At 43.5% G+C, this 27,127-nt stretch overlaps 2 protein-coding genes across 4 annotated transcripts; both read left to right on the top strand.

The window, feature by feature from the left end:
- Window positions 1-2,868: 2,868 nt before the first annotated feature.
- ALAD (aminolevulinate dehydratase) lies at window positions 2,869-15,483 on the top strand. 2 transcript variants are annotated; one of them, XM_075185456.1, is made up of 12 exons: window positions 2,869-2,988; window positions 6,997-7,129; window positions 7,232-7,282; window positions 8,266-8,362; window positions 8,618-8,753; window positions 10,650-10,733; window positions 10,862-10,950; window positions 11,232-11,287; window positions 12,052-12,139; window positions 12,448-12,534; window positions 12,717-12,846; window positions 14,325-15,483. In XM_075185456.1, exons 2-12 carry the CDS (start codon window positions 7,017-7,019, stop codon window positions 14,384-14,386), a joined length of 993 nt encoding a protein of 330 aa, XP_075041557.1. In that variant the 5' UTR covers window positions 2,869-2,988; window positions 6,997-7,016; the 3' UTR covers window positions 14,387-15,483. The 2 variants fall into 2 exon arrangements, with proteins under 2 accessions (XP_075041557.1, XP_075041558.1); XM_075185457.1 differs by lacking the exon at window positions 2,869-2,988 and adding an exon at window positions 3,009-3,031.
- A 6,099-nt stretch (window positions 15,484-21,582) lies between these two features.
- On the top strand, window positions 21,583-26,929 carry HDHD3 (haloacid dehalogenase like hydrolase domain containing 3). 2 transcript variants are annotated; one of them, XM_075185454.1, is made up of 2 exons: window positions 21,583-21,619; window positions 26,075-26,929. In XM_075185454.1, the coding sequence occupies exon 2, from the start codon at window positions 26,092-26,094 to the stop codon at window positions 26,809-26,811; it is 720 nt and encodes a 239-aa protein (XP_075041555.1). In that variant the 5' UTR covers window positions 21,583-21,619; window positions 26,075-26,091; the 3' UTR covers window positions 26,812-26,929. The 2 variants fall into 2 exon arrangements, with proteins under 2 accessions (XP_075041555.1, XP_075041556.1); XM_075185455.1 differs by lacking the exon at window positions 21,583-21,619 and adding an exon at window positions 24,652-25,076.
- Window positions 26,930-27,127: the final 198 nt, after the last annotated feature.

The following is a 27,127-nucleotide window of genomic DNA, read 5'->3' as shown; positions in this document are numbered from 1 at the left end:
TATGTTTTAATTATACTTGCCCACTCTCCCGGATTGTTCGGGAGACTCCCTAATTCTGCATAGATCTCCCGCACTACTGGGTCATTGGCTCCTATCCATGTACCTCATCCCTATCCTTAATCCTAGTGGAACCATACTCAAGAAGGGCACTGGGAGTAGGTATAGCACTTATCATAACAAGAGCGCAGAATGGTGAACAATGTATGTAAGGCAGACAAGTGGAGGAATGATTCTGAGGATGCCCTATCACAGTAAAATCTTATATATATATATATAAATCATTTATCTGCTTGTCTGCCCAGTTATGCATTCGGATTGGGATGAAACTAACGCGTGATGGTCCAGTTGGATCCTGTCCATGTTTTAGGGAGGTTTGGGTCCCAGTAGAACCTCCCGTTGCTGTACGCTGAGCAGAACTTTGACCTGGGGAGCCTGTTTTGGACCTTTCACTAGATGGATTTTAATGACATTTAATATAAAAACAAAAAACACACTGGGCAGCCACCTTAGGGGTGTGTTGGAAGACCCGCTAAGCTGCTAATTATTTTTAATAATGACAATTTCTTATCAGCAGACTTGGAGACTGGACACACAGATCAGGCTTGCAGTCCACGCTGCAAACCACGCCTGGGTGCAGACGAGAGAAACCTGGGCACCTTAGCTTTTGGTACATTAGCAGGAAGGAAAGCACTTTTTCCTCCTGTCGCCTAACTAATAATATTGTCTAGCTACGGCCCAAACGGGGCACCCACAGAGAACGGAAGTGACCTAAGAATCTTCTTAGACTCCATATCAGCTTCCAAGAGAGTCCAACAAGTCAAAATGACAGAGCCATATATCTATGCCTCAATCAATCCATTGTCCAGGACAACCTCTCCCAGATACTCCGTAGCTCTCTGAACCTGCTCCACCAACAGAAGCAATTCAGATGATGGATTGCCAGCAAAGAAGCCCTCAGTAACACTTAGCGGTTTCCAACATCCTCTCCAAAATGGAGGAAACCGAAACCAGGCTGCCGCCACAGGACCCGCAGGACCTTGACCCAACAATACAGACACCAAACAAGCCAGACTCCCTGAAGAGCCAAAGGGAACTGACTAGCTGAGCAATCTAAGCCATAGAGTTGGCTAGTGACCTATCCCAGGCATTTAGAGTTTCAGCTGGAAGTTACCCCATCCATAGCCCTCGAGGATCAACCCCCAATCTGACATAAGCACAGATAGAAGAAAAAATACAAGAACAGACAGAAGCAGCATCACAAAAAAAAGAAAGTGAGCCTGCAAGGCAGCCCTAGAGCCCAATAAATCTTTGGGACTAACCACTTAGTAAAACCCGAAAAAAACCTATTCCCTTAAGAGGAACAGAGAAAATAAGTGCTAGTGATCCAAGATGGCTGCTAAGCACCACCTCGTTACCTCCGATTTACTGCTCAGAGCGTTACACAATCATCCGCGCTGTGACACTAAAGTCGTAGACTTTGGAGACCACCCCAGTAATAAAAAATATACCCTGCCACGCTGGGCAATTAATATAAACTGGAGGCCTAACAGGAGAGGGGTATAGAGCAGGAGGAGTGTCGGTAAACGTCTAGGATGTCTTAAATTTGCCCTTACGCCTGGTCCCACTATCCTCCAATGGTTCCTGGTGTCCCACAATCAATGCCTGAATAATATCAAAATGTAAAATCTATGGATAAGTGAGAAAGCTGAAGTATGCCAGCTAAAAAAAGTGCGTAGAAAACTGGATGTATTTTTATTTTTGTGAGATAATTGAGAAAAATCGTTTGGTTACAAAAGCAATTATACTCATGGCCTGTAATGATAATACCATATGAATAAAATATGACTAGATACAGTATTTTTAAAAAGCAAAACCACAACATCTATGGCAATAACGGTCTCTGTATTATTATCTAATTTCCTGGTAAGGATCTACTTCTCTGTCAAATTTTGAAGTAAGAGAGGTGTCGGGATTGAGGCAGCGGGGCATGTGGGGGAATAGCTTGTGGGCAGCAGTGAGACACGATTGTGGGCAGGGGGCCTGTGAGGGAAAAGATAATGAGCACCTGTCATGGGGAATATCAGAGAAAAGCCAGCGAGTGTTGTCAGGGTATTGTTGGTGGAGGAGGGGCCGTGTGGGGAAGAGGCTTCTCCCTCACATGCCCCTTCTGCCCACATGCTTTACTCACACAAGCGCCCCCTATGCCCAGAACCTTCAGACATGCCCCCTTATGCCCTGCAGCTTCAATCATGCATGCCCCCTTAGGGGGGGCACGGAGCATTTTTAATGGGGGGGGGGGGGTTCCCCTCCCCCGAAAAAAGAAAAGAAAAAAAAGCGAGAGATGCGCGTATATAATACAGCACCACCGTGGACGCTTATTTGACAGCGCCGCGGCTGCTGTATAGTACAGTGCCGCTATATAGGGTACTTTTTTAGCGGAGGGGAGGGGTTTCTGGAGACCCAGAAACCCCCCCCCTGCGTGCGCCACTGCCTTACGCCAGAGCAGCTTCAATCACACAAGCCCCTTATGCCAGAGCAGTTTCCATCACACGTTACACTCGCAGATATTACATACACACACACACACACACACACACACACACTAGCTCAGTGATGGATAACCTGTGACACTCCAGGTGTTGTGAAACTACAAGCCCCAGCATGCTTTGCCAGCAGATAACTAGCTGATAGCTGGCAGAGCATGCTGGGACTTGTAGTTTCACCCACACCTGGAGTGTCATAGCAGGTCAGCCATCACTGCTCTAGCTCCCGGTCATATCACCACGTCCTCCTCTGATCACCTTTTTTTCTACAGAAGTGACTCCAGGAACAGACAGAAATGCTGCAGTTCCTGCACTGACCACCATACAATGCCAGCAGCCCCGCCCACACTGTGTACCATGTGACCCGGTGACGTGGGAGGGAACCTAAGCTGTAGCTGCTGCCATGCAGAGGGCAGTGATCTGCAGAGCACAGAGCTGGGACAGGGTGAGTTGTCTGCATGCTGGGTGGAGGTCACAGTGCAGAACATGTATGTCCATATCATACTAATAATATAATATACTGGGCAGAGCATTGTTGCATTATTGCATTATATATATATATATATATATATATATATATATATATATATAGATATAGATATAGATATAGATATATAAATATAAATATTAGTCTGTCTCACAGGTAAAGTTTGGCTGCATTTTTTGCTGTCAGTAAATTTACTGATTGATGCTCTATGTTGGGTTTCTGAGTTGTTGGTGCACCATAGCCATGACATGTGTGCTGTGTGGATAATGTTAGGAATAGCCAAGTGCTCTCTACTAATGTAACTCCTGATTAACTGTAGTCTGCACAGAGAACAGCACTAAGGACTTGTTCATATTACTGTACATGTAACATTCTGGGCAGAATGTGACTAAATAGCAAACATGAAGACATGCAGAATTTTATTTTTATTTATTTATTTTTTTATCACTGCTTTTGTGACATGAGAACAGCGTTTGTATTTCGGCATAGTTATCATTCATCCCCAAGCCTGCAGCGTTTTAATTGTGCTTTATTCCTCTCTGCCTCCTGCCTGGAATGTGACATGTGTAATCTCTGCGGAACACATACAAAAGGTTCATCAGAACGTACATTTTGAAAGTGGGATTAGCAGCTGTGTTATTTTAGATTGTAAGCTCTTATGAGCATACCTCTCATTCCTTTTGTAAATGTTTAACGCCCAATAAATACTGCATCCCATAGATTGTAAGCTTGCGAGCAGCGGCCTTCTCACCTCTTTGTCTGTTTTACCCAGTTTGTTTATTAGTTTACTATGTTTGTCCCCAATTGTAAAGCGCTATGGAATATGTTGGCGCTATATAAATAAATAAATCATGATGATGCACTGTACAGCACTGCTTGAGATGTTAGTGCTTTAGAAATCCCTAAAGTTAGAGCCAGACACCCCCTTTTTTTTCCCCTTAAACATACGTTGTGGAATATGCCTCATTCTCCCAGTTCCTGGATTTAGTGTAGTATTTACACAATGCATTTTTTTTTGCGAGTGGGAAAATAGATCAGGGTTACAGACACTGGAGGGAAGTAGGTTCAGAGGGAATTTTAGGAATAATGACTTCACAGAAAGGGTAGTGGATAGGTGGAATAGCCTCCATCAGAGGTGGTAGAGGATAATACAGTACAGTAATGTAAACATGCCTGGGATAGACATAAGGATATCCTTACAAAGACCTAAGGATCTAATAGGGTATGAGGTCACCATAGGTTAAAAATTGGGCAGACTGGATGGGCCAAGTGGTTCTTATCTGCCGTCAAATTCTATGTTTTTGGTTTACCTTTAAAAATACACCTCCTAATAGTTATAGCTACACTAGCTGGACCAATTTGTTTTTGTTTGCTATCCATTGTTTATTTTCATACAGTGTTGCGTGTAAACACTAGATTATTCAGCCACAATATTGCCTCTATTTGCACTATAGGGTGATGCCTATCTACTGTATGTGTGTAAATATATATATATATATATATATATATATATATATATATATATATATATATTACACTCACACTTTTACTTCCCTTTTGAGGTTTTGTAACCCACAAAATAAATGCAATACTAGCTTGTTGCTTGTAAGGCCACTCAAATTGTGAGGAAAAGGTGGCGTATGTGTCGCTAGGTTTGTGGTATAAAGACAAATGCTGTTTGTCCGTCCTTCCCTGGCCACATTGTTTATTTAGACAGAGCCATTTTTTGCATTGTGTTTTTAATCTCGATATGAGGGGGGAGAACCGCAAAATGTATTATTTTTTTTTTACATTAATATTCATGAGAATGCCGCCTATTAATTCACTTGGGACTAGTGACATCACTGTGGCGTGAAGTGGTCGGTAACGTCAATCGTTCCCAGTGAATTGATCAGCTTATTATTGGTTCAGAAAACAAAATGGCTGCCAAACTTTTAGTGCCGTCACTTTTACATAAGTCCAAAGCCCTGGAACATAAATTAGAAATTGCGAGTGTTCAGGGGAGAGTCAAAGTAAGTATTTTTTATTTTTTTTTAGTTGGGGGGGGGGGGGGATTTTCTGTCACGCTGTTACCTTGTCACACAGGAAGCACCTCATGTTGCATATTGGCTGGTAACATGCATGCGTTTTGGGACACCAGTCATCCACCCCTCTTATCCATTGGCGTAATTCCCCCACAGTCAGCGTTTCTCTTATCTGAGCCCTCCAGATCGTAACCTCTGCTGCCAAAACTACTGACAGTCACTTTGAACCCACCCGAACCCGCCTAGTTTGTATTGCGACAGTTGTTTGAGATTACTGGAGGTCCAAATCCAGGGCAAAGCGGAGCCAATTTTACAAATACAGAACAAATACATCTCAATCCAACTGAAATTGGACTATTGCACGGACTGGTAAAGCAAAGGTTAATGTGATCGCGTTCTCTCACATTAACTTGTGGTGTTTTTTGTTTTTTTTTTAGTTTTTCTTTAAAATATTTTGTGGCTTTTCGACCTTGGACTCCTAATAAGTCCAGAATTATCGTCCTTGTTGATGCAAGGATTCAGGGTCATATTATGGCCTGGAATCCGCTTAAATAAAACAAACAGAATAAATAGTAATTTCACTTTATAATGACAACAATACTGGAAACGCTGAATATAGTCAGATTATGGTATTCGATTTGTATTTGTGTTTTACATTGATGAACTTAAAAAAAGATTAAAGGGTTTTGTAACTTCAGGACGCTTCACTTTATTGCTTCTTGTGTTCCCTCCTGTAACTTTTACTATATATTACTTTAGCTCTCTGTCTTCCTTCTGTGCTTCTCACCAAAGCCTTTATATCATGTTTGTTTTGCTTTTTGGGTACAAAAACAGACTCTTACAATTTTCTCAAACGCGCAGAGTTTCCCTGCGTCAGTCCAAAGGCAGTGACCATAGACCTCTCCGCTTGGGAAGCCTAAAGAACTTGGCGAAAAACACTGAAAGGCGCTAGAGATAGTATTTAATAGGGCAGCATGGTGGCTCAGTGGTTATCACTTCTGCCTCACAGCACTGGGGTCATGAGTTCAATTCCTGACCATGGCCTTATCTGTGTGGAGTTTGTATGTTCTCCCCATGTTTCCGTGGGTTTCCTCCGGTTTCCTCCCACACTCCAAAAATATACTAGTAGGTTAATTGGCTGCTATCAAATTGACCCTAGTCTCTGTCTGAGTGTGTATGTTAGGAAATTTAGACTGTAAGCTCCAATGGGGCAGGGACTGATGTGAGTGAGTTCTCTGTACAGCGCTGCGGAATTAGTGGCGCTATATAAATGGTGATGATGAATTGTCGCAGGTACAGAACAACGTAAAGAGGTACATGGCTTTCATACTCACAGTACAAGTGATTCACTCAGTGTACGACTATCCAAGTAATGCATGAACCAATTTAGCAAAACTATAGTAGCTTGTTATAATTGTTAATAATAATTCCCATATGTGTTAAGTACCCATTATAGCATGCCATACAGCAGAGGGGGCCAACCTATCTTAAATACCACTTTTTCCATTAATTACTACCACAGTAACAATATTGTTGTAATATAAACAAAGTAGGTTGAGCAGACTTGAATCTGTGAGGTAAATCTTGGGGCCGGGTCGGCTCCCCTGTGTCCCGGTTAGCCACACCCCCAATATTCACAAAGACAAGCGAATCCCATTAAATAAAATCTTTATTCAGCCATATAAGCCAATAATAAAGATTTATGCCGCCTGACCGGAAATGACTTAGTCGTGAATTTATAGACGAGCAAAAAATTACTAGTAAAAGGGCAGGTGGTGTTTTAGAGGCCGATCAATCCTTATTGAAGGAAGAGGAGGTCAGTGAATTTTTGGGCTGCTGTCTCCAGAATTGGTTGCCTCCACTGTATACAGGTGCCATGTGCTCTTTATGACACATATCCGGTATATTTACACCCTGGTATTGGCTGTTTTCCCCTGTACAGCTGCCTGACTGAAAGAGAAGATGGAGGCGAACAGTATATTACACAGTGGCTACTTCCACCCGGTTCTCCGCGCCTGGCAAGCCTCTGCCACCAGCCTGCATGCCACCAATCTCATGTACCCCATCTTCGTCACGTGAGTGGCCCTGTGATGTGTATGTCTGTCAGATCTTGAGCAGTATCTTGTGTCGTTTCATCGCCTTTACTCTCCCCTTAAACATTACATTTGCCTTTTCAGAGACGATCCTGACGCCGTTGAATTGATCCACAGTCTGCCCGGGCAAGCCAGGTGAGAGCCGTGGTCACGTGACTGAACACGCAGCGTTCTACGTACATTACCGACTAGTTCTAGAACTATGGAACTAATAAGGGGGGTATTCAACTGTATTCCGGATCGAGCGCTCAAAAAATATTACCGTTAATACGGTAATCTCTCGCTGGATTTCGCTGCGAGCTGAAATCCAGCAAGTAAATTACCGTATTAACGGTTTTTCCGTTATTACGGTAATCCTGCGCGGTCAGCGGGATTTTTGGCAATCCCGCGGACAATTGAATATGCCCCTAAGTGTAACTCTGCTTATCTACTCACGCAAAACTACACTGTTGTTTAAAAAACATTAAATCAATGTGTTAAGAAAAACAAACAAAAAAACAATGCAAATTTTCTTTCCACAAAACTACTTTGGTAGTGGGCATCTTCCTTTTTTAAAATCTCTCTCCTCCCTCATTTGCATAAAATTCCAGTCATTAAGCAAATAAGGTATGATCAACAAAAGTACATTTTCCTTTTAAAGTGGACCTGTTATAAAATAATGAGAGCGTCCATTCTCTACTGCTCCGTGAATCAGTTTGCTGAGGTAATGCCTAACCTTTGAGCTTTTATATAACTACTATACTGGATAGTTGATTCTTTGCCACATTAGACTGTAAGCTCAGTTGTTCAGAACCCTATGCCTGATTAAGCTCCCTGCTGCAACAACTGCAGTGCGAATAATCTTATTAGAATGTGTCGTATTCTGGGATTCCAGCTTCTACTCTCTGATATCTGCTGACCTTGTGCAACCAGAGGGTTCTCCTCCCCTCACAGTTGCAGTTTAAGATAAGACCTCTGGAGCCAGGGCCTCTGCTGTTTTGGCTCTGATATACAACCACAGTCCAGATACCACACTTCCTACTATTGCACCAGTAATTCAAACCTTCTAATTGATCTGTAGGGGCTGCTGGTATACAAATATATATACAATTGATTGAGCTTGCTTGCTGTTTCTGCAGGTATGGAGTGAACAAGTTAGAGGAGATGCTGCGCCCTCTGGTGGAAGGTGGCTTGAAGTGCGTGCTGATCTTTGGAGTCCCCAGCAAAGTTACCAAGGTAAACGGAGATTGTTGCTAAAAAAAAATAAAAATAAATTGTGATTTATCAACTGGTTTAATTATTATTTAAAAATCAGGTCCAAGAAACATGTAGCTGACCCATCTCCTATATTTTATAAACCACATGATTGGGCTTCTAGTTAGTAGAAATGCAAAGCTTAGCTTGGATCCAGACTTAAAGTTGGTACGCCGTAAACTGCCAGTAATGGGCAATCAAGGAGGTGGCACGCTAACCAGACTGTTCTGTATCCAGGACGATCGAGGGTCGGCGGCTGACTCGGATGATACTCCCGCAATCCTGGCTATTCGGAAGATCCGCTCCCTCTTTCCGCAGCTGCTCATAGCCTGTGACGTCTGTCTGTGTCCCTATACGTCCCACGGACACTGCGGTAAGAATCAGACGTTGACTTGATCATGGATCTATTTACCTTGATTTCTGTGGTCGGCGGATCACTTTTTTGTTTGAAGGTTTGGTGTTTCCATTTGGTGGGCTAGATCATTAAAGTGTGTTCTTCCCAAATCCACGGTGCCCTGGGTTCTTGCGTTGCTACATCACCTTTTGGATTAACGTTTTTAGAATGGCCCTCTGTCAGCGCACATGACTGGAGAATCCAACCAGAGCCAATAATTTGTAATTTTTAACACTACTTCTAAAGGGATTCTCAATACAAGTAAAAATATTGACCTACGTGTTGCCTGTGGGCAACACATTGTAAAATAATAGTACTCTCCTCCGCTTGCCCCCACTGACCATTCAAACTCCGGTACCTTTTGTTCTGTTTGCACCTCGCTGTGCAGTCCCTAGCTCTGTCAAGTTGAACTATAATTCGTCGTCCAGTGCCCTCTATTAGCATCTTCTCTCAACTAATCTCCATAGAGAACACAGGTCCTGGGGGTGCCGAAACACAGTGGCCTTGGAGCATACGGCAACGGAAGCTGTGGCTGATGACCACTATTTTCTATACTGTCCATGTGATACATAGTATCATGCAAATGCACTTGAGATAGTTTCTGGAATGTTGAATGATCAGAGCTTTGTTTATTACAAGCAAAGTACAGATGAATTCATCATGGAGCAATCTGACATAGGGACCTCATGCCGTTCTAAGATGGCCCCACCCCTTGAGCCTATGGTTATATACCTTTGCAAAAAAATATTAACATGTAAAGTATATTCTTAAACTTTAGCATATGTTAAAAAAAAATGCATGCTCGGTACACAATGTAATTCTGTGCAACTTATAATTACAACAAACAAACTTGTTGTCTACTTCTCACATATTACAGCCGCTTGGCAGAACATTCAGTAGAGATAGAACATCTGTTCTCTTGAGAACCAAGGTCATTTACTGTATAACTCTCTTTGTTACATATATGCCAATACCTCCTATTATACCCTTTTAGGAAAAAGTCTTTGTTTAATTTAATAGTTTTCATTAACCCTAATAATAGTTCATTTTTAGCTTTTTTATTTATTTTTGTTATTTTTTTGCAGGGAATCACTATAAAAATGATAAATACAGAATATATCATCGGCAAGATAACTTGCATTCCTCAAAAGGGTTTCTCCAAATTAATTATGGCAAAAGGTAGATCTTTGACCTGCCCCCCGTTGTTTGTTGAAACGCTGATAGACACTCCTGGCACCAATGTTTTGCATGGACCCGCGGAAGCTAGCACAAGCAAGGTTAAATGCGAACTACAACTTGTCAGCCCATCCCATAGGAGGACAAATCGTAGTTTTAAATTGAACCATGTTTTGCGGAAACTAGGTGCATAGAAAGCACGGGTTCTGGGTTCCTAAAATGCATCAGCGGTTGAACAATCTGCACCGGCAGCCGGCGATTAGTACTATTGTTTTACCAGTTACTGCTAACGAGCAATTGATTTATTTATTTTTTTGCCACTTAGTGTGCAGAAACTCTTTAACTTTAATGAATGCAGCCCTAATTTAATTTTTCAATTAAAAAAAATATTTCCTAAAAAAAACTGGTTCCAATACAGTATCGGGATTAAAAATTTAAGACTGAAATTAACAAAAAACTAAAATAGAATTTAGAGCACTCTTATATTCCATCACCTGCTACCTGCATTGTATTGTTTGTCAGTTGTGGCATGAATGGTCGTGTACGGCTGTCAGCACAATGATGGAAGACGAGTTTACACTAATCTTAAAGATAACAGCCGGGGCTTCAAAATATCCATGTACAAGTGCCATAATCTTCATCTACATATATGTAAATTAGGTAGCGTCCCGGTAATTAGAGTACTTTGTGTTTCCCTAGGGATTCTCCGAGAAGATGGCAGCATAGAGAACGAGACCAGCTGTCTGCGGCTGGCGGAGGTCGCCCTGGCGTACGCCCGTGCAGGTAGTCTGGGTCCTTGGATCTGTTGGGGATCTTGGGTTCTTCTTATCTTGTATGTACTCGGATTGTTTTTTTTTTTGGGTGGAGTCCCCAAGCTCTGCAGACTATTAATCCGTTGTTCTGTGTCGCAGGATGCCATGTGGTGGCTCCCTCGGATATGATGGATGGCAGGATTGGCGCCATTAAGAAAGCTTTGATATCCAATGGTCTGGGGAACCAGGTGAGGTTGAGCATGTTCTGGGGTCATTCTTCAAGGGTCCCACTGCATGATATAGGGTCTGGTGGCGGTACAGAGATACGCACGAGGTCCGCTGTTGTATTAAACGTCTACTAAACATAAAGCGTGCGTTGATTAAATATAAAAAAGGTCCTTTGGGCGTCTCCATACCAGGGTTGTAGTCGTTGACCATTTTTTAATCCACTTTTACCTCATAACGGTAATGGCTCCAAAAAAAATGACCATCAACATTAGCATCATCCTCTCTATTTGTTTTTGCCCAGGTTTCGGTCATGAGTTACAGCGCAAAGTTTGCCTCCTGCTTCTATGGCCCGTTCAGGTAAGGGCGACAAGCGATGTTTCCTGTCAGGTGAGGGCTCTCTGGCGGCCATCTTGATTTCATTGCCTGTTCCCATAGTCTCCCCAGCGGTAAGGGGTTAATCATCAGAGAGAGATCTGTGTTCTTGTGGACTTTAGACCCAGTGTGGTTGTATGTATTAGGGAGAGAAGGTCATTTATAGATCTCCCATAGGAGAGAATCAGCACCGGTCTGTCCCTTTATGGTCTGTTTGATGACTATACACTTGCTGTGTACACATATATCTGTGAGTTTATGCACTTTACACTCCTAATTATCATCAAGCGGAGAGGGTTTCCTGCAGTCACCTCACAGTCCATGTACTGCCCTTGTCTACTAAACAGTCCTAAGGACTAAGATATGTTCTTAATAGTCTGGTTAATGTGCAACACAGAAAGTTTTTTTATTTTTGTACTGAATATTAATACTTAGGGGGTTGCTCAGTACACACATAAATGTGTACAGCTTCACAGATCAAAATTTGCCTTCCTCGTTTCCAGTCGGATGTGGGGGAAAAAATGGGGGGGATTGTTTACCCAGCGTGCAGGCATTCCGTGATCCGCTAAGCTTTTGTAAGTAAAGTGCTTTATTAAACCGACTTAAGGGTTAAAATGCAGCCCCCCCCCAAAATATGCCCACTTTTGAAATCCTTGTACCTGATCCCCTAGCGGGAGACTGGAACATAGGCTTGCCTTCAGTCATTTTAATGGTACCGTAATTATTTTTTTTTTATTTTTATTTTTTAGAGATGCGGCACAGTCCAAACCTGCGTTCGGAGATCGGAAATGTTACCAATTGCCTCCTGGTGCACGAGGATTGGCCTGCAGGGCGGTGGTAAGGAGCAATTCATCCCTTTTTTTTTTTTTCCAATATTGATTCATCAGATTTTAGCCGTCACTTTTTTCTGGCATAATTTAGATAATGAAAGCGCAAATCTGATGGGTTCCAGCAGAATTGTGTTCTTAAATCGGCCCCTACGTGTGATACGTTTATGTGTGAGCGAGGTTGTAGCAGTGTGTATAATGTGTTGATGTATAACCAGGTTAGTTTGCGTGAGGGACGGCGTGGCTGTTATTTGCCTTGACCAGTACAGATAGGGCTGTGATAAGATTCCGCCATCTCTCACTGTCCTCACTTGGCAGGACCGTGACGTACGTGAAGGAGCGGACATGCTCATGGTGAAGCCAGGAATGCCGTATTTGGACCTTGTGAGAGAAGTGAAGGACAAGGTGAGTTGACGGTGATGCCCTTGATTGGTAATTGTTACTAAAAATAACTTGCCCCATCAGTATTTTAACAATTAGTGATTGTTTACTTGACTACGGCAGTGGGTTCTGAGTATACGTGATGCTCTTTCTGCAGCCAATCATACAAAGTTGTGTCAGTAATATGTTCCCTCTCTATCTTCCAGCATCCAGACCTCCCTCTGGCCGTGTATCATGTGTCGGGGGAATACGCCATGCTCTGGCACGGGGCACAGGCTGGAGCCTTTGACCTGAAGGTAGCGGTGCTGGAGGCCATGACCGGATTCCGGAGAGCCGGTGAGTGCCATAGCCCTCTCAACCATCATAGATGTCGGACTGATCCATTAAATCTGGAAATACCTGTCTACTCCCATATTTACCAGAGACTGACTGAATTCACCTGTGCTTAAACGTTTAATCCATGTCAAAGGCCGATTTATACGTCGGGTCATTAATTGGAGAAATCTAATTCTGCCAGTAATAAATATGGGAGCAGACATATTCCTGACGCCCATCTATTCACACTTCAATCCATTCTAAATGCTGCGGCAAGACTGATCTTCCTCTCTCACCGCTCCACATCTGCTGCACCCACTTTGCAAATCCCTACACTGGCTCCCTGTGTCCTCCAGAATCAAATTCAAATTACTCACCCTTACCTACAAAGCCCTCAACAACCCTAACCCTTCATACATCTCAAATCTCATATCAAAATACTCTCCCTCCTGCCCACTTAGATCTACCTCTGACCTGCGCCTTGTCTCTTCTCTGGTAACCACCTCTCACTCCCGCCTACAAGACTTCTCCTGTGCTGCTCCCCACTTATGGAATTCCCTACCACGCTCTATCAGACTTTCCCACAGCCTTCAAATCTTTAGACGCTCTCTAAAAACCCATCTTTTTTTTTTTTAAAAGCGTAAGTTATCCCTGATGATACAATTCACACTAATGCACTCTCACAACTGTCCCAATCTCCACTCTGAGCCACACTCGCTCCTCTTGTTTCAGATGTGCCCTCTTCCACTTAGAATGTAAGCTCTCTAATACCCTTTGTTTTCTTGTCTGTATTTATTTTGTCTACCTTTTTATGTCCCTGTTTTATGTATGTCATGTTTCCCCTACTGTACGGCGCTGCGGAGCTCTGCGGCACTTTACAAAACTACGATAATACGTCTGTAATACTTTTTATATATTATTTAAAAAACTGAGCAGTTACCCTCTATCTCTGTACTGTTCTATGTCTGCCTCTTCCCTGCGCTATCTGTGTTCAAAATGAACGTTGCAGCTGGGGATAAGCTTGGTTGCGATTTCATTGGCCAGTTTAAACCACATTTCCCAGAGATCACTGCAGGTGAGTCTGGGCCTCCAGCAGCTACAGTCGGAACCAGTTAAAATCCATTCAGATTTTAATTGGTCATGGCTGTAAAATGCGATAGGACAGTGAATGTGGGGACACCCCAGGTCCCAGCCTCTCGGCAATTGGGCAATGCCGCTTAATGTGCATGTTAGAGTTTTGTAGTTTGTTTGTCTATAATAAGCAAGTCTGTGTGAATCGTTTTTGCTCAAAACCGTTTAATACGGTCTCTGTCTGTCCTTTCTCTCTCTCTCTTTCTCATTTGGGGACATTGAACAAGTTGAGCACCGGGAAAAATTGGCAGTGACCTTCTAGATCTATTCCTAAGCACCAATATTCATAAATGTCCTCCGTTGAGTTTTTTTGTGTTTTTATTACTTCTTGTCGTTCATAAATACATTGATCCTATCGCTTTCTGCAGGTGCTGATATCATAATAACCTATTACACTCCCCAACTCCTCAAGTGGATAAAAGAATTGTAAGGAGATCCTGGAAGCGGCTGTACTCTGTACTGCACCCCGAGATCGCAGCCATCCTTGGACCCCACCTGCAGCCCAAAGACATCGTTTCTCAAGTCCCTGAATTGTAACTCAAAATATTGCTGGGGCAGGTTCTGTCTGTATATTATAGTGACACTAGGTGCATTAACCCTGTTCATGCTGGCTGCTAAACCATCCAGGATTAACCCTAATAGCTTCTTCTTGTTTAAAGGGAAGAGGTAGCTAGTAGGAATTTATTAATATTTTGCATACACATGAGAATTATAACTTATTGGAGATGATAATCAGCTATTTATGTTTCATAGTGTACAGACCAATATATATCGGCTTATAAAACTTCTCAGCCCATATTTTTATCCCCAATTTCTCTAGATTCCCCCCCCCCCCCCCACCCCTCCGATAACCGCTGGAGACAGACTGTCTGCCTCTGGTCTAGAACATTGGGCATTTCCAGCAGTGCATGTTTTCTAGATGTCCCGTAATGAGCACAGATGTGGGAGTGACTCATTATAAACATCCACGTGTTCTACTTATTATTTCACATGCAAGGGGGGAAAACCAGCTGTATGACAAGAGGAAGGGTCTACACAGGAAAGTTTTAGTCTGAGCAACTCTATGTAGTTTAATGCAATTAATTGCAGGCGAAACGCAAATGTCACGGTATGAAAATCCCAGCGACAGCCCCGATGCCGCACTACCGTAAATCTAACAGTTATACTTCCAACTAATCAGAAATATTGTGGATAAATACAAGTCTTTCTGCAACAATCGGGTAGATCTCATTAAGTTCGTTTTTGTTTTATTTGGGTGTTTAATACTCATTCAATTCATTTCTTGTATTTTTTATCTGGTTAGTATTAATGCCTTAACCCAAAGTGTTGTACTTGTGCCTTCCTGATGGACTACAAGTTCTGTCATTCTTCACCAGCTGAAGGCTGTGACCGCTAATGGTCAGTGCTGCTCGTACGCCAGTATGATGTCTGCATACAGTGTATAAATAATTACCTGGTATGTGTAAAACGCTCAATAGTTCCTGTATAATTTATGAGACCTAAATAAAATGTTTTATACATAATTAAGACATCGAGTGAGAACAGAATTTGGCTTTTCCTAGTTTTAATTTCTTTCAATGGCTCTGGATTATTTTCTGATGTAAAATAACTTTTAGCCATAAGAGCTACTATTAATATTACTGTATATATAAAAGTTTTAGGAGATTATTATGTATAACATAGAAGTGGTGGGAGACACATTTTAAATGACCACCCAGATAGTGAATGTGCCTGTCAGCAGCAGAAGTCTTAGACGTCATTGGTCGGCCCCCAACACTCCGCAGCCATTGATTGGTGGACTTCCCAATTAGAATCCTCATTAGAACCCAGCTGGGCTCAGCCTCAGGGTAGAGATGACATCACTCCTCTCTCAGGTGTTACTACCAACCTCCAGTACTGATGGCACATGGGGGGAATCACCAACCGGTCACTATAAGAATCTGCTCAGTGTCTGAGTATCACTTGTGTCCAACATCCATCCTGCGGCTCCTGGACTATACTAGGAAGTACAGCAGCTAATCGTGTTTCTTCTACTCCTGTGTCCAGTCTCCCGACAGCAGCCACCCGTACCTGCATGTCCATCTGCAGTCCTCATACCAGCTAAGTACTCTGCTGCTTTCACAGAGGGAACCAACTACACTGGGCCGAGACCTGGGTCCTCACTGTGAAAAAGTGTGCAAAGTCCATATCCTCCTACTGGGATCCCTGATGAAGTCCGGTGTAGGTCTTAGTTGTGTCAGTCCCACCTTCTAGTTATTGTCATCTGTGTGTGTGTACTGCGCTACACTCGCTGTTTATCTCTGTTCTACAGGGGCACTGTGATATACTCCATTGTATCCATTTATTTACCACCTTACCAGTGTCAACACCTCTGCGTACCTTATTGTACGCTGCACGCTGTTTAATCAGTGCCATCACCTCTGTGTACCTCACTACAAGCTGTTCCAGCAGTGGCAACTCCTTTGTGTACCTTATTGCACGGTACGCACTGTCCATCCCGCGCCCACACCTTTGTGTACCTTATTGCACGGTACGCACTGTCCATCCCGCGCCCACACCTTTGTGTACCTTATTGCACGGTATGCACTGTCCATCCCGCGCCCACACCTTTGTGTACCTTATTGCACGGTACGCACTGTCCATCCCGCGCCAACACCTTTGTGTACCTTATTGCACGGTATGCACTGTCCATCCCGCGCCAACACCTTTGTGTACCTTATTGCACGGTATGCACTGTCCATCCCGCGCCAACACCTTTGTGTACCTTATTGCACAGTATGCACTGTCCATCCCGCGCCAGCACCTTTGTGTACCTTATTGCACGGTACGCACTGTCCATCCCGCGCCCACACCTTTGTGTACCTTATTGCTGGGTACACACTGGCCATCCCGCGCCAACACCTTTGTGTACCTTATTGCACGGTACGCACTGTCCATCCCGCGCCAACTCCTTTGTGTACCTTATTGCACGGTACGCACTGTCCATCCCGCGCCAACACCTTTGTGTACCTTATTGCACGGTACGCACTGTCCATCCCGCGCCAACTCCTTTGTGTACCTTATTGCACGGTACGCACTGTCCATCCCGCGCCCACACCTTTGTGTACCTTATTGCTGGGTACACACTGGCCATCCCGCGCCAACACCTTTGTGTACCTTATTGCACGGTACGCACTGTCCATCCCGCGCCAACTCCTTTGTGTACCTTATTGCACGGTACGCACTGTCCATCCCGCGCCAACACCTTTGTGTACCTTATTGCACGGTACGCACTGTCCATCCCGCGCCAACACCTTTGTGTACCTTATTGCACGGTACGCACTGTCCATCCCGCGCCAACACCTTTGTGTACCTTATTGCACGGTACGCACTGTCCATCCCGCGCCAACACCTTTGTGTACCTTATTGCACGGTACGCACTGTCCATCCCGCGCCAACACCTTTGTGTACCTTATTGCACGGTATGCACTGTCCATCCCGCGCCAACACCTTTGTGTACCTTATTGCACGGTACGCACTGTCCATCCCGCGCCAACACCTTTGTGTACCTTATTGCACGGTACGCACTGTCCATCCCGCGCCAACACCTTTGTGTACCTTATTGCACGGTACGCACTGTCCATCCCGCGCCAACACCTTTGTGTACCTTATTGCACGGTACGCACTGTCCATCCCGCGCCAACACCTTTGTGTACCTTATTGCACGGTATGCACTGTCCATCCCGCGCCAACTCCTTTGTGTACCTTATTGCACGGTACGCACTGTCCATCCCGCGCCAACTCCTTTGTGTACCTTATTGCACGGTACGCACTGTCCATCCCGCGCCAACTCCTTTGTGTACCTTATTGCACGGTACGCACTGTCCATCCCGCGCCAACTCCTTTGTGTACCTTATTGCACGGTACGCACTGTCCATCCCGCGCCAACACCTTTGCGTATTTTTTTTTTTTTATAACTCAAATTTTATTCAATCAACCTGGGTGACAGCCAGCATATACAGAAATAGTAGAAACATAATACAAAACAAAAGGCAAACACTGTCACAATACAAGTTAGTAATTGCTGTTCATAGCAACATGTGGCACAAAACTGGAGAACTGTATTAACACAGACAATATCCTTATTATTATAAAAGGCAGTGGGTGGGAAGGGGTCGTCTGTGCTAGTAAGATAATACAGGTCGGTGTCTCAGACCTCAAAAGGAGTAACTTTATCTGATGGATTAACATAAACAGAAGTATCTGGTACGAATGAGTCAACCTACAGGAGGGGAAGTATTGGGGACATCAGTGGTGTAACCAAGGGGCCCAAATTTGGTAAAACTTATTGTCTTTATCCCGGAGGTGGAAAGTGATTTTTTCCATGCTAGCAATGAACCAGACATAGGACTTTATAGAAGAGATGCGGGGAGGTGTTGAACTTTTCCAGGATTTGGTTCTCAGGCACCTGGCGGCCGCCAAAATGTGCGAAGCCAGTTTCGCAGAGGGGACATCAGCATCTTGTATAGGGTAGCAGAGGAGGAAGGACCAAGGGTTCTTCTGGATAGGGAATTGAAGAAGGGAGGAAAGGAGAGTAGCTCCTTTATCCCAGAAGGAGGAGATGACAGGGCAAGACCACCAAATATGAAAGAAGGTACCTCTATGTCCGCATTCTCGCCAACAGGCCGGGGAGGCAGTTGGGTACATTTTAGCTAGTCTGTCAGGCGTAAGATACCATCTGTAGAGAATCTTGTATGCATTCTCTTTAACACCTTTGTGTATTTTATTGCCCGCTACACACTGTTCAACCAGCGCCGGCCACCTTCATGTATCTTAATGCACTGTCTAACATTACCAACACACCTGTGTACCTTATTGCATGCCACCTGCTGTCCAACCAGTGCCCGGTGGTAATCTAAACCCGATGCTGGGAACTCCGACAAGAGTGACGACGACATCTTCAGTACGAATGTTGAGGAGCGCGACCTATTGTTCAGAACAACTGTTTAGTATACGGATTCCGAGGAAATGCGATTAATGAAGAGGGCGGCAGCACAGAATGACGTACTGTGCACACCGACAGTAATCTTTCAGTTAAAGGGGCACTTGGAGAATACATTAAGGCTACAATATGTAAGCCTTACTTAATAACATTGAAGAGGCGGCGCCTCTTCCAACTGCCCCCTTAAGTGTAGAAAGATTACTGTCTGCGTGCACAGTACGTCATTCTGTGCTGCCGTCCTCTTCATTAATCGCATTTCCTCGGAATCCGTATACTAAACAGTTGTTCTGAACAATAGGTCGCGCTCCTTAACATTCGGACTGAAGATGTCGTCGTTCTTGTCGGGGTTGCCAGCATTGGGTATTAGTACCCAACCCCCTGTGCCAACACCTTCGGGTACCTTATGGCACGCTGCGCCCTGCCCAAGCAGTGCTTACAAGCTCTGTGTACGCAGTTGCATGTTACCAAACCTCCACAGTTCATGTACTCTATTGCACCCTCAGCATTTTGCCTACAGTGTCAAACGCCTCAGTATATTCCAGCCTCTCTTTGTATCTTTTGCAGTGTGTAGATACAAACCCCCAAGTTCTCACAGTGCAACATGTCATCATCAGCATTTGTTTATAGTAGTGCCGGAAAATCATCTTTCTGATACGGCATACAATCATACAATAACGAACACAACAGATATTCGGATACAATGAGGCATAATACCACATACGTGACCACGGTAACACATGATATAAGAATGGTTCATGTCGGAGCAATTACCACTAGCACTGATAAAGGTACGAATACTGTGCGCGTGAGTAAATAAACAGCATAAAACTAACAAGACATGACCGGGACATATGAGGTAGACGAGAGTGGATTGACATGAGACAGAACGGAACCTTGCCATGAGAGCTTACATTCTAGAGAGCAATGTTTAGTTTCAAGCAATCTAACTGTAGAGGTAGCTATATTTAATTTATGTGATCGACACGGTCCTGCCTTGACGCTTGTAATGGGTGGTTAGTAAGATGGTGGCTGTATAGACGTACTAGTATGCAGCGGAGGCAAACATGGTTGGAGATCTCTCCTGCTGATTTGCTGTGTTTTCCATGTAAATCTGTATATATTTGGGTGAATCAAATGTGAAATTGTCTTTACTTCTCCGGCCTCATACAATCTTTCGTTTGGTGTATTAAAAGGGGACCTGACGTGTACACAGGTGGAAGGATCCATTTTGAACCGTTGTGCCACCTGTTAATTTGCTAGGATCCAGTGACATCACTGAGGCACTGGTTTACTGATACTGGCGAGGTACCAATTCCTAGAGAATTATTTGACTGCAGGCTCAGGAATATCAGTTTAGCCCACACACATATATGGCTGCCATTTTGTGTAGGAACACACTTCACACATGGAACGTCAAAGAGTGTGAGAAAATCGCTGGCCTTTTTCCTATCTAACCCAGTGGCTCCCAAACTGTGCGTCACAGCTCCCTGGGGTGCTGTAGCCTGGGCTGGTGTTAAGCAAGGCAAGGAACTACTTGATAATTATTTTGGCTTAGGAGTGCTTTGAAAAAATGACGGAGACCCTAAGGGTGCCTCGAACTGAGAAAGTTTGGGATCCACTGGTCTAACCCTTAACATGACCCTGTACTCCTAGCACCAAACTATTTTACACAGGAACAATGACATTACTAGTGTGTGTACTGCAGTCCTCAAACATATCCATAGAAACTGCAAAAACACCTCTGCTGCATCCTAGAGATGGCTATTTGGCTCTAAGATATATATGACCACATCCACTATTTATTATATGTTTTACTGCATTTAATGAGAGGTTGTATCTAAAAGTCTACTGCAAACACCTGGAAATAAAACTAATCTTAAGTGTGTCACTCTTTGGTCCTTTTAAATATTGGGAGGAGGTGTCTTCTCTTTATCCAATCAGCACTTAGCCCTCATGGCTTGGATCCACCCACGAGGAGCCCGGGCAGTGCCGGAGCTCGCTAGTACTGGCAGAAGCTCTGCATTGACCCTCAAAAATATCTTCAATGACCTCGGCTCAAAAGGGGGCTCCAATAGCGGCAGCCTCGGGTATAGCGCACCTCTATTTATACCTTATTCCCAGCGCTCTCACTGTGTCTGAGCCAATCGGCTCAAAGCTACATGCTTCTGTCCCCACGCCCTGCCAGACAATACATGCTGACCTGTTAGACCTTCTGTTGAACCCCACCCCAACATCCGAAGAGGCCAGGGGGAGATCCATAGGTTGCCATATCATTTACTGCAGATACTGTCCACATGACAAGCTTAGGGGCCAGGAACTAATATATTTAGGGTCTCCACTTATCAATAAGACATGTTATGAAATTAATACATTGCTCTTAACACTGATTAGGTGATGGAGCTGCAGATCTGTGCCCAGCTCACTAAATAGGCCCATCATATGTAAATGTGCCAATGATCTATAATGAATATCCAATCATAGTTTATTTGATTGTTTTAATATGACTTCTAGTAATCAATATAGTTCATATAAAGTCTGTTTGTGTGATGTAGGTCACTGGTGGGCAGGTATAAGTAATACCTACAGCCCGGAACCTTTTTCTATAGACTCGTGTTTCCTGAGCTGGGGGACGATTATACTGGCGGACCCATGATCCGCACTGCTCCAGGTAGCCAGCTTCCGGTGAGTGAGCCGAAGGTCATGTGACCGGGACACTGATTGTGCCGCACAATCTTATACACAACATTGTAACATTGTGCACACGGGGGGCTGAGCTTGGTCTACACAACATTGTGCACACAGGGGGGACTGTGCTGTGTCTACACAACATTGTGCACACAGGGGGGACTGTGCTGTGTCTACACAACATTGTGCACACAGGGGGGACTGTGCTGTGTCTACACAACATTGTGCAGAAAGTGGGCTGTGCTGTATATACACCATCTCATACACAACATTGTGCAGAAAGTGGGCTGTGCTGTATATACACCATCTCATACACAACATTGTACACAAAGGGGGCTGTGCTGTATATACACCATCTCATACACAACATTGTGCTCAAAGTGGGCTGTGCTGTATATACACCATCTCATACACAACATTTTACACAAAGGGGGCTGTGCTGTATATACACCATCTCATACACAACATTGTGCTCAAAGGGGGCTGTGCTGTATATACACCATCTCATACACAACATTGTGCACAAAGGGGGCTGTGCTGTATATACACCATCTCATACACAACATTGTGCAGAAAGTGGGCTGTGCTGTATATACACCATCTCATACACAACATTGTGCACAAAGGGGGTTGTGCTGTATATACACCATCTCATACACAACATTGTGCACAAAGGGGGCTGTGCTGTATATACACCATCTCATACACAACATTGTGCACAAAGGGGGCTGTGCTGTATATACACCATCTCATACACAACATTGTGCTCAAAGGGGGCTGTGCTGTAAATACACAATCTCATACACAACATTGTGCACACAGGGGGGGCTGTGCTGTGTCTACACAACATTGTGCACAAAGGGGGCTGTGCTGTATATACACCATCTCATACACAACATTGTACACACAGGGGGCTGTTTTTTATATTCTGTCCCTATTGTCTACCTTACTAATTCCCTGGACCATTGTTGATATGTATTGAAGGGGACCATTTCATAATAAAACACAAGATAATTGGGGTTGTGGTCCTCCAAGATGGTATCGCCTGTGTTGTGCTTGGATGCAACATGTCCCAGAAAGTGATTTTAAAGTGTTGCCAAATATAACGGTTTCATGCACAAAATTGTACCTGGTGGACTCTCATAGTAATTGTGTCCTGTAGATCAGGAGCCGCTAGCTGTGCATGTTTTCTATGTGTCCTCACGGGATCACAGGTGATATAATTACACCACCTGTGGATCTTTTACAATGTATCAGTCAGTAATGAGTACACCTGTGCTCCAACAAGGAGATATGGAAAACCTGCACTGTTAGGGGTCCCAGAGCACCAGATGTGCCAAACACTTGTAGATAGTACTATTTAACCCATAAATAACAATAGCTATAAGGGCGCTGGTTCCACTAAAAATGGATTATTATTGTTTACTGATAGCATCTATCATTACGAAGGGCTCTACAGAGAATATGTAAACATTCACATCAGAACATATAGAGAACATACAAGGAGGTGGGGGAGGGAGGCGTGACCTTTATTTGCGAAGACTTAGCAGATGCATTTCACCGAAATATATAATTTACTAATACCTTGAATAAATGACAATCAGTGACATGAAACAAGAAAAAGATGGCCCTGCCCCAATGAGCTTACAATCTAAGGTTTGGGGAGCGACTGATACATAAGGTAGTGGGATAACCGTTGTAGCTGCTGGTGGGGAAAGTGTAAATATCATTGGTGAATGTATGTGTGGTATGGTTGGAATGAGGAGAAACCGTGGAAGGTGGAGACGTGAACGACGATCCTCTCCTTGTCGAAATGTCACTGTCAGCCTAGACATACTGTGTTTGTTCAAAGTGTTTGTATTTTTTTTATTTATGTTAACTATATGTAGAAACTGCTTAAATTAGGATGGGAATACAGGACCGTGCAGTGGATCAGCTTGGTCAGGGCATTTCTACAGTATTCTGTATTTCTTTGCAAAATGCATGAATCTTGGTCTCCTAGAAAAAGATATAACAATTCAAGATTGTCGTTTTTGGCACATAAATGAAGTGAATGCTCGCAGGAGAATTAAACATGGTCATATTGGTTGACAAGAGCAGTGGTTTTGTTTGTAAATTATGACTGATCAATCTAAAATACAAATTACCTTCTAGAAAAGTGTTACTAAAATCAATGGGTAACGGTTCCCACAACTTGGAAGAATTTATTTATTTAAAGTTTTAATGCCTATATCAAATAAACTGCTCCAAATAAACCACAACTAAAAACACAACACATATATTTGTCAAAAAAAAACAAACCATGGAAGGCTATATACCTATTACGATTGGCTTTTTTAAGATCTAGGGCTAGATTTACTAAGCTGCGAGTTTGAAAAAGTGGGGATGTTGCCTATAGCAACCAATCAGATTTTAGCTTTCATTTAGTTAGTACCTTCTACAAAATGATAGCTAGAATCTGATTGGTTGCTATAGGCAACATCCCCACTTTTTCAAACCCGCAGCTTAGTAAATCTAGCCCCTAGTCTCTGGAAAGAGTCTGAATTCACTGTCCTACAATACGGTTAGGGCCAGGAAGTCTCCTGTTCATAGGAAAATATCTCCCCCCCCCCCCCCCAAGATCGCAACGTTATTTCAAATATTTTTAGTTCATCAGCTCCTGAAATGTTTACATCTTATTTGTGGATGTTGTTAGTAGCTCAGTTATATAAACCAACTTGTATTTTAGGTTAATTCTTCCTTGACGTTTATTCTGCTAGATCAGGTATTTTTTTGGGCACAACATCCTCTGATAACCAGTAATTACAAAATAGTGGTTAGTTATTAAGGGAAATCTCCTTTAATTGTGCTGTCTTAGGGGTATATTTACTAAACTGCGGGTTTTAAAAAAGTGGAGATGTTGCCTATAGCAACCAATCAGATTCTAGCTGTCGTTTTGTAGAATGCAGTGAATAAATAACAGCTAGAATCTGATTGGTTGCTATAGGCAACATCTCCGTTTTTCCAAACCCGCAGTTTAGTAAATATATTCCTTAGTCTTACACTTGTCCTGGGTTGTTGTACTGTATTAACTGAGATCACGTTTTTTGGTTTTGGAAAAAACTGCACACAGTACCAGATTTGTTGAGTTCTGGGTATATTTACAAGTATCTGCATATGTACATTTGGTGCGTAGGTGTTACTAATACTGGTTTTTCACAGCACGTTTAAGTCACTGGAAATTTAGGGTGGAGCTCGATTAAGGTGCAGTGTTTGGAGAAGCAAATTCCAAAGCGAAACTGCCATGGAGAAAGTTTCATGGGAAGAATTTAGGAGAGGCGATGAGTACATTTTTTGGGGACAACAGCGAAAGACACCACAGAGTGACGGGGGAACAGAATGGAGATAAGGATGGCCATGTTCACAATCCTAGTGGTTGTCAAGTTTAAATTATAATAAGCATAACACTAGAGGGGTACAGTTTTTTATTTTATTTTTAATCCTAAATAATATTCCTCATCCTAAACAAATCTCATAAACATATCTCACGCCTCAGCTATGTCACTAGTTCCTGGTGAATTTAGGATGTATTCACACAGTGGCTGCCTCTATTATTTGTGTTGGTGATGGGTACATTTCAATAGCTAAACTTTTAAAAATATGTTGTGGGACAATGTGTTTCCTGCTTTTTGGTTGCACAATGTTTATCCAAGGACTGAGCTAAGTTTAATAAGTAAATATACCAGCCGACAGTTTACTGTTCTGTATACATATGGGTATAGCCACTCTGAAATTGGGTGATAATGAGCTATAAAGTCACATTTACACATTCCTGTAGCCATCATGCTACGAGGCTACGTGAAGGATTCACCGGTACCTCTAATTTCTGATCCTGCTTTGACCACACTATTTTTACAGTGGCTTTCTCAGTATGTGTATAGGTAGACCCTACTGGTATAATGCAGATTATGCATAGATTTTGTTTGTTTAACCTTCATAGACCTGTTACCTGCATAAAATGGAGGCATCGGTTTGCTAGGAAAAAGTGACATTTTTGAGGCTCTACCTGGCTAATAGTCATTAGGTACTTTGTGGATTGATAGGAAACATGCTAATGAATAATATCATGACTGCCTGGTATGCACCTATCTCTGAGGGTGTTTCCCTTAACAGCAATGATGTTCTTGCAGTTCAGCAGGATCTTCTGTACAGAGCAGTCATGTTTCTCAAGCTGTGTCTGGCATAAGAGTGATATTACATGCTCCCAACTTGCTCTTCTTTTGAAATTGAGAAACCAATCCTGTTTTAATAGCCTTGTAGCACAGTTAGGCCCATCTCAGTCAATCGGACTGTTGTAGAGCTACAAGTTCAAGAATGCCCTGACAGTCTTCAGTGCAGCCAACATTAACATACAGTAAATGAACTCTGGACCTTTATATCAATATACATTGTCTTACCCACCTCTCTCCGCAGACCGTGCAGAGAACACAATGAGGCTAAAACTACTGACCTGGGACGTGAAGGACACTTTGCTACGTCTACGTCTCCCCATTGGCCAGCAGTACCAGGCTGAAGCCAAGGTCAGAGGCCTTCAAGTTGACTCGGGCGCCCTGGAGACTTCTTTTCGGCAAGTTTACCGTAACCATTGGCGCCTGTTCCCCAACTATGGATTGTCCCAGGGCATGACCTCCCACCAGTGGTGGGTGGACGTGGTGTCGCAGACGTTCCGCCTCTCTGGCGTCCGGGACGAGGGAGCGATACAACCCCTGGCAGAAAAACTCTACCAAGATTTCTGCACCGCCAAGAACTGGGAGGTGTTACCGGGCGCCAGGGAGGCCCTGCAGGGATGTGGTGAGATGGGCCTCAGAATGGCAGTGGTCTCTAACTTTGACCGGAGGTTGGAGGAGATCTTACGACAGTGCGATTTAGACAGACATTTCGATTTTGTTCTGACCTCGGAGAGTGCCGGTATCGCTAAACCCGATCTGGGAATCTTTCGTAAGGCTCTTAGCCTGGCTAACGTGGCACCGCACCAAGCCGCTCATGTCGGAGATGATTATGTGAATGACTACAAGGCACCAAGGCAGGCGGGCATGTGTAGCTTTCTTCTCCAGCTTGATACTAGGCAGCCGGAGGAGAGAGTTCCCGCAGATCACATAATACAGTCCTTAGAGCAACTCACCCATAAACTTCACAAGGATATAAAATAACACATCTGTCCTCGGAAAAAGTCCTCCTTAGCGCCCCTAATTCTCTAAAGGGGGGAATGTACTCTGTTTACTTGCAGATTTATATTCACAATAAGCTTCATTAAACCATACATTTGTACCTAGACAATGAAAGTAAGTCCCTGATTGGTTGATGAGTTGTTTATTATTTTATTTTTTTTGCACCTAAATGCAATGTTTGCAGATGAGTCCTAATATGGTTTGCTGTTTCAGCTTTAGACAGAATGGAGAGCCGGGATGAGATACACCATTACACTTTACAAAGTAACTCAATCGGAACAGTGCTTTGTACCAGGCT

The sequence above is a fragment of the Mixophyes fleayi genome, chromosome 9 (genome assembly GCF_038048845.1).
Source record: "Mixophyes fleayi isolate aMixFle1 chromosome 9, aMixFle1.hap1, whole genome shotgun sequence".
Classification (NCBI taxonomy): domain Eukaryota; kingdom Metazoa; phylum Chordata; class Amphibia; order Anura; family Limnodynastidae; genus Mixophyes; species Mixophyes fleayi.
The sequence above is the reverse complement of the archived record's forward strand: the minus strand, read 5'-3'. Positions and strand labels throughout refer to the sequence as shown.

What these genes read in the sequence shown, in the direction of transcription:
- HDHD3 (XM_075185454.1), top strand. Translation starts at nt 26,092, where the DNA reads ATGAGGCTAAAACTACTGACCTGGGACGTGAAGGACACTTTGCTACGT.
- ALAD (XM_075185456.1), top strand. Translation starts at nt 7,017, where the DNA reads ATGGAGGCGAACAGTATATTACACAGTGGCTACTTCCACCCGGTTCTC. An exon ending in ATGTACCCCATCTTCGTCAC is followed by an intron (nt 7,130 to 7,231) that starts GTGAGTGGCCCT and finishes TTGCCTTTTCAG; the next exon opens with AGACGATCCTGACGCCGTTG. An exon ending in GATTGGCCTGCAGGGCGGTG is followed by an intron (nt 12,140 to 12,447) that starts GTAAGGAGCAAT and finishes CTCACTTGGCAG; the next exon opens with GACCGTGACGTACGTGAAGG.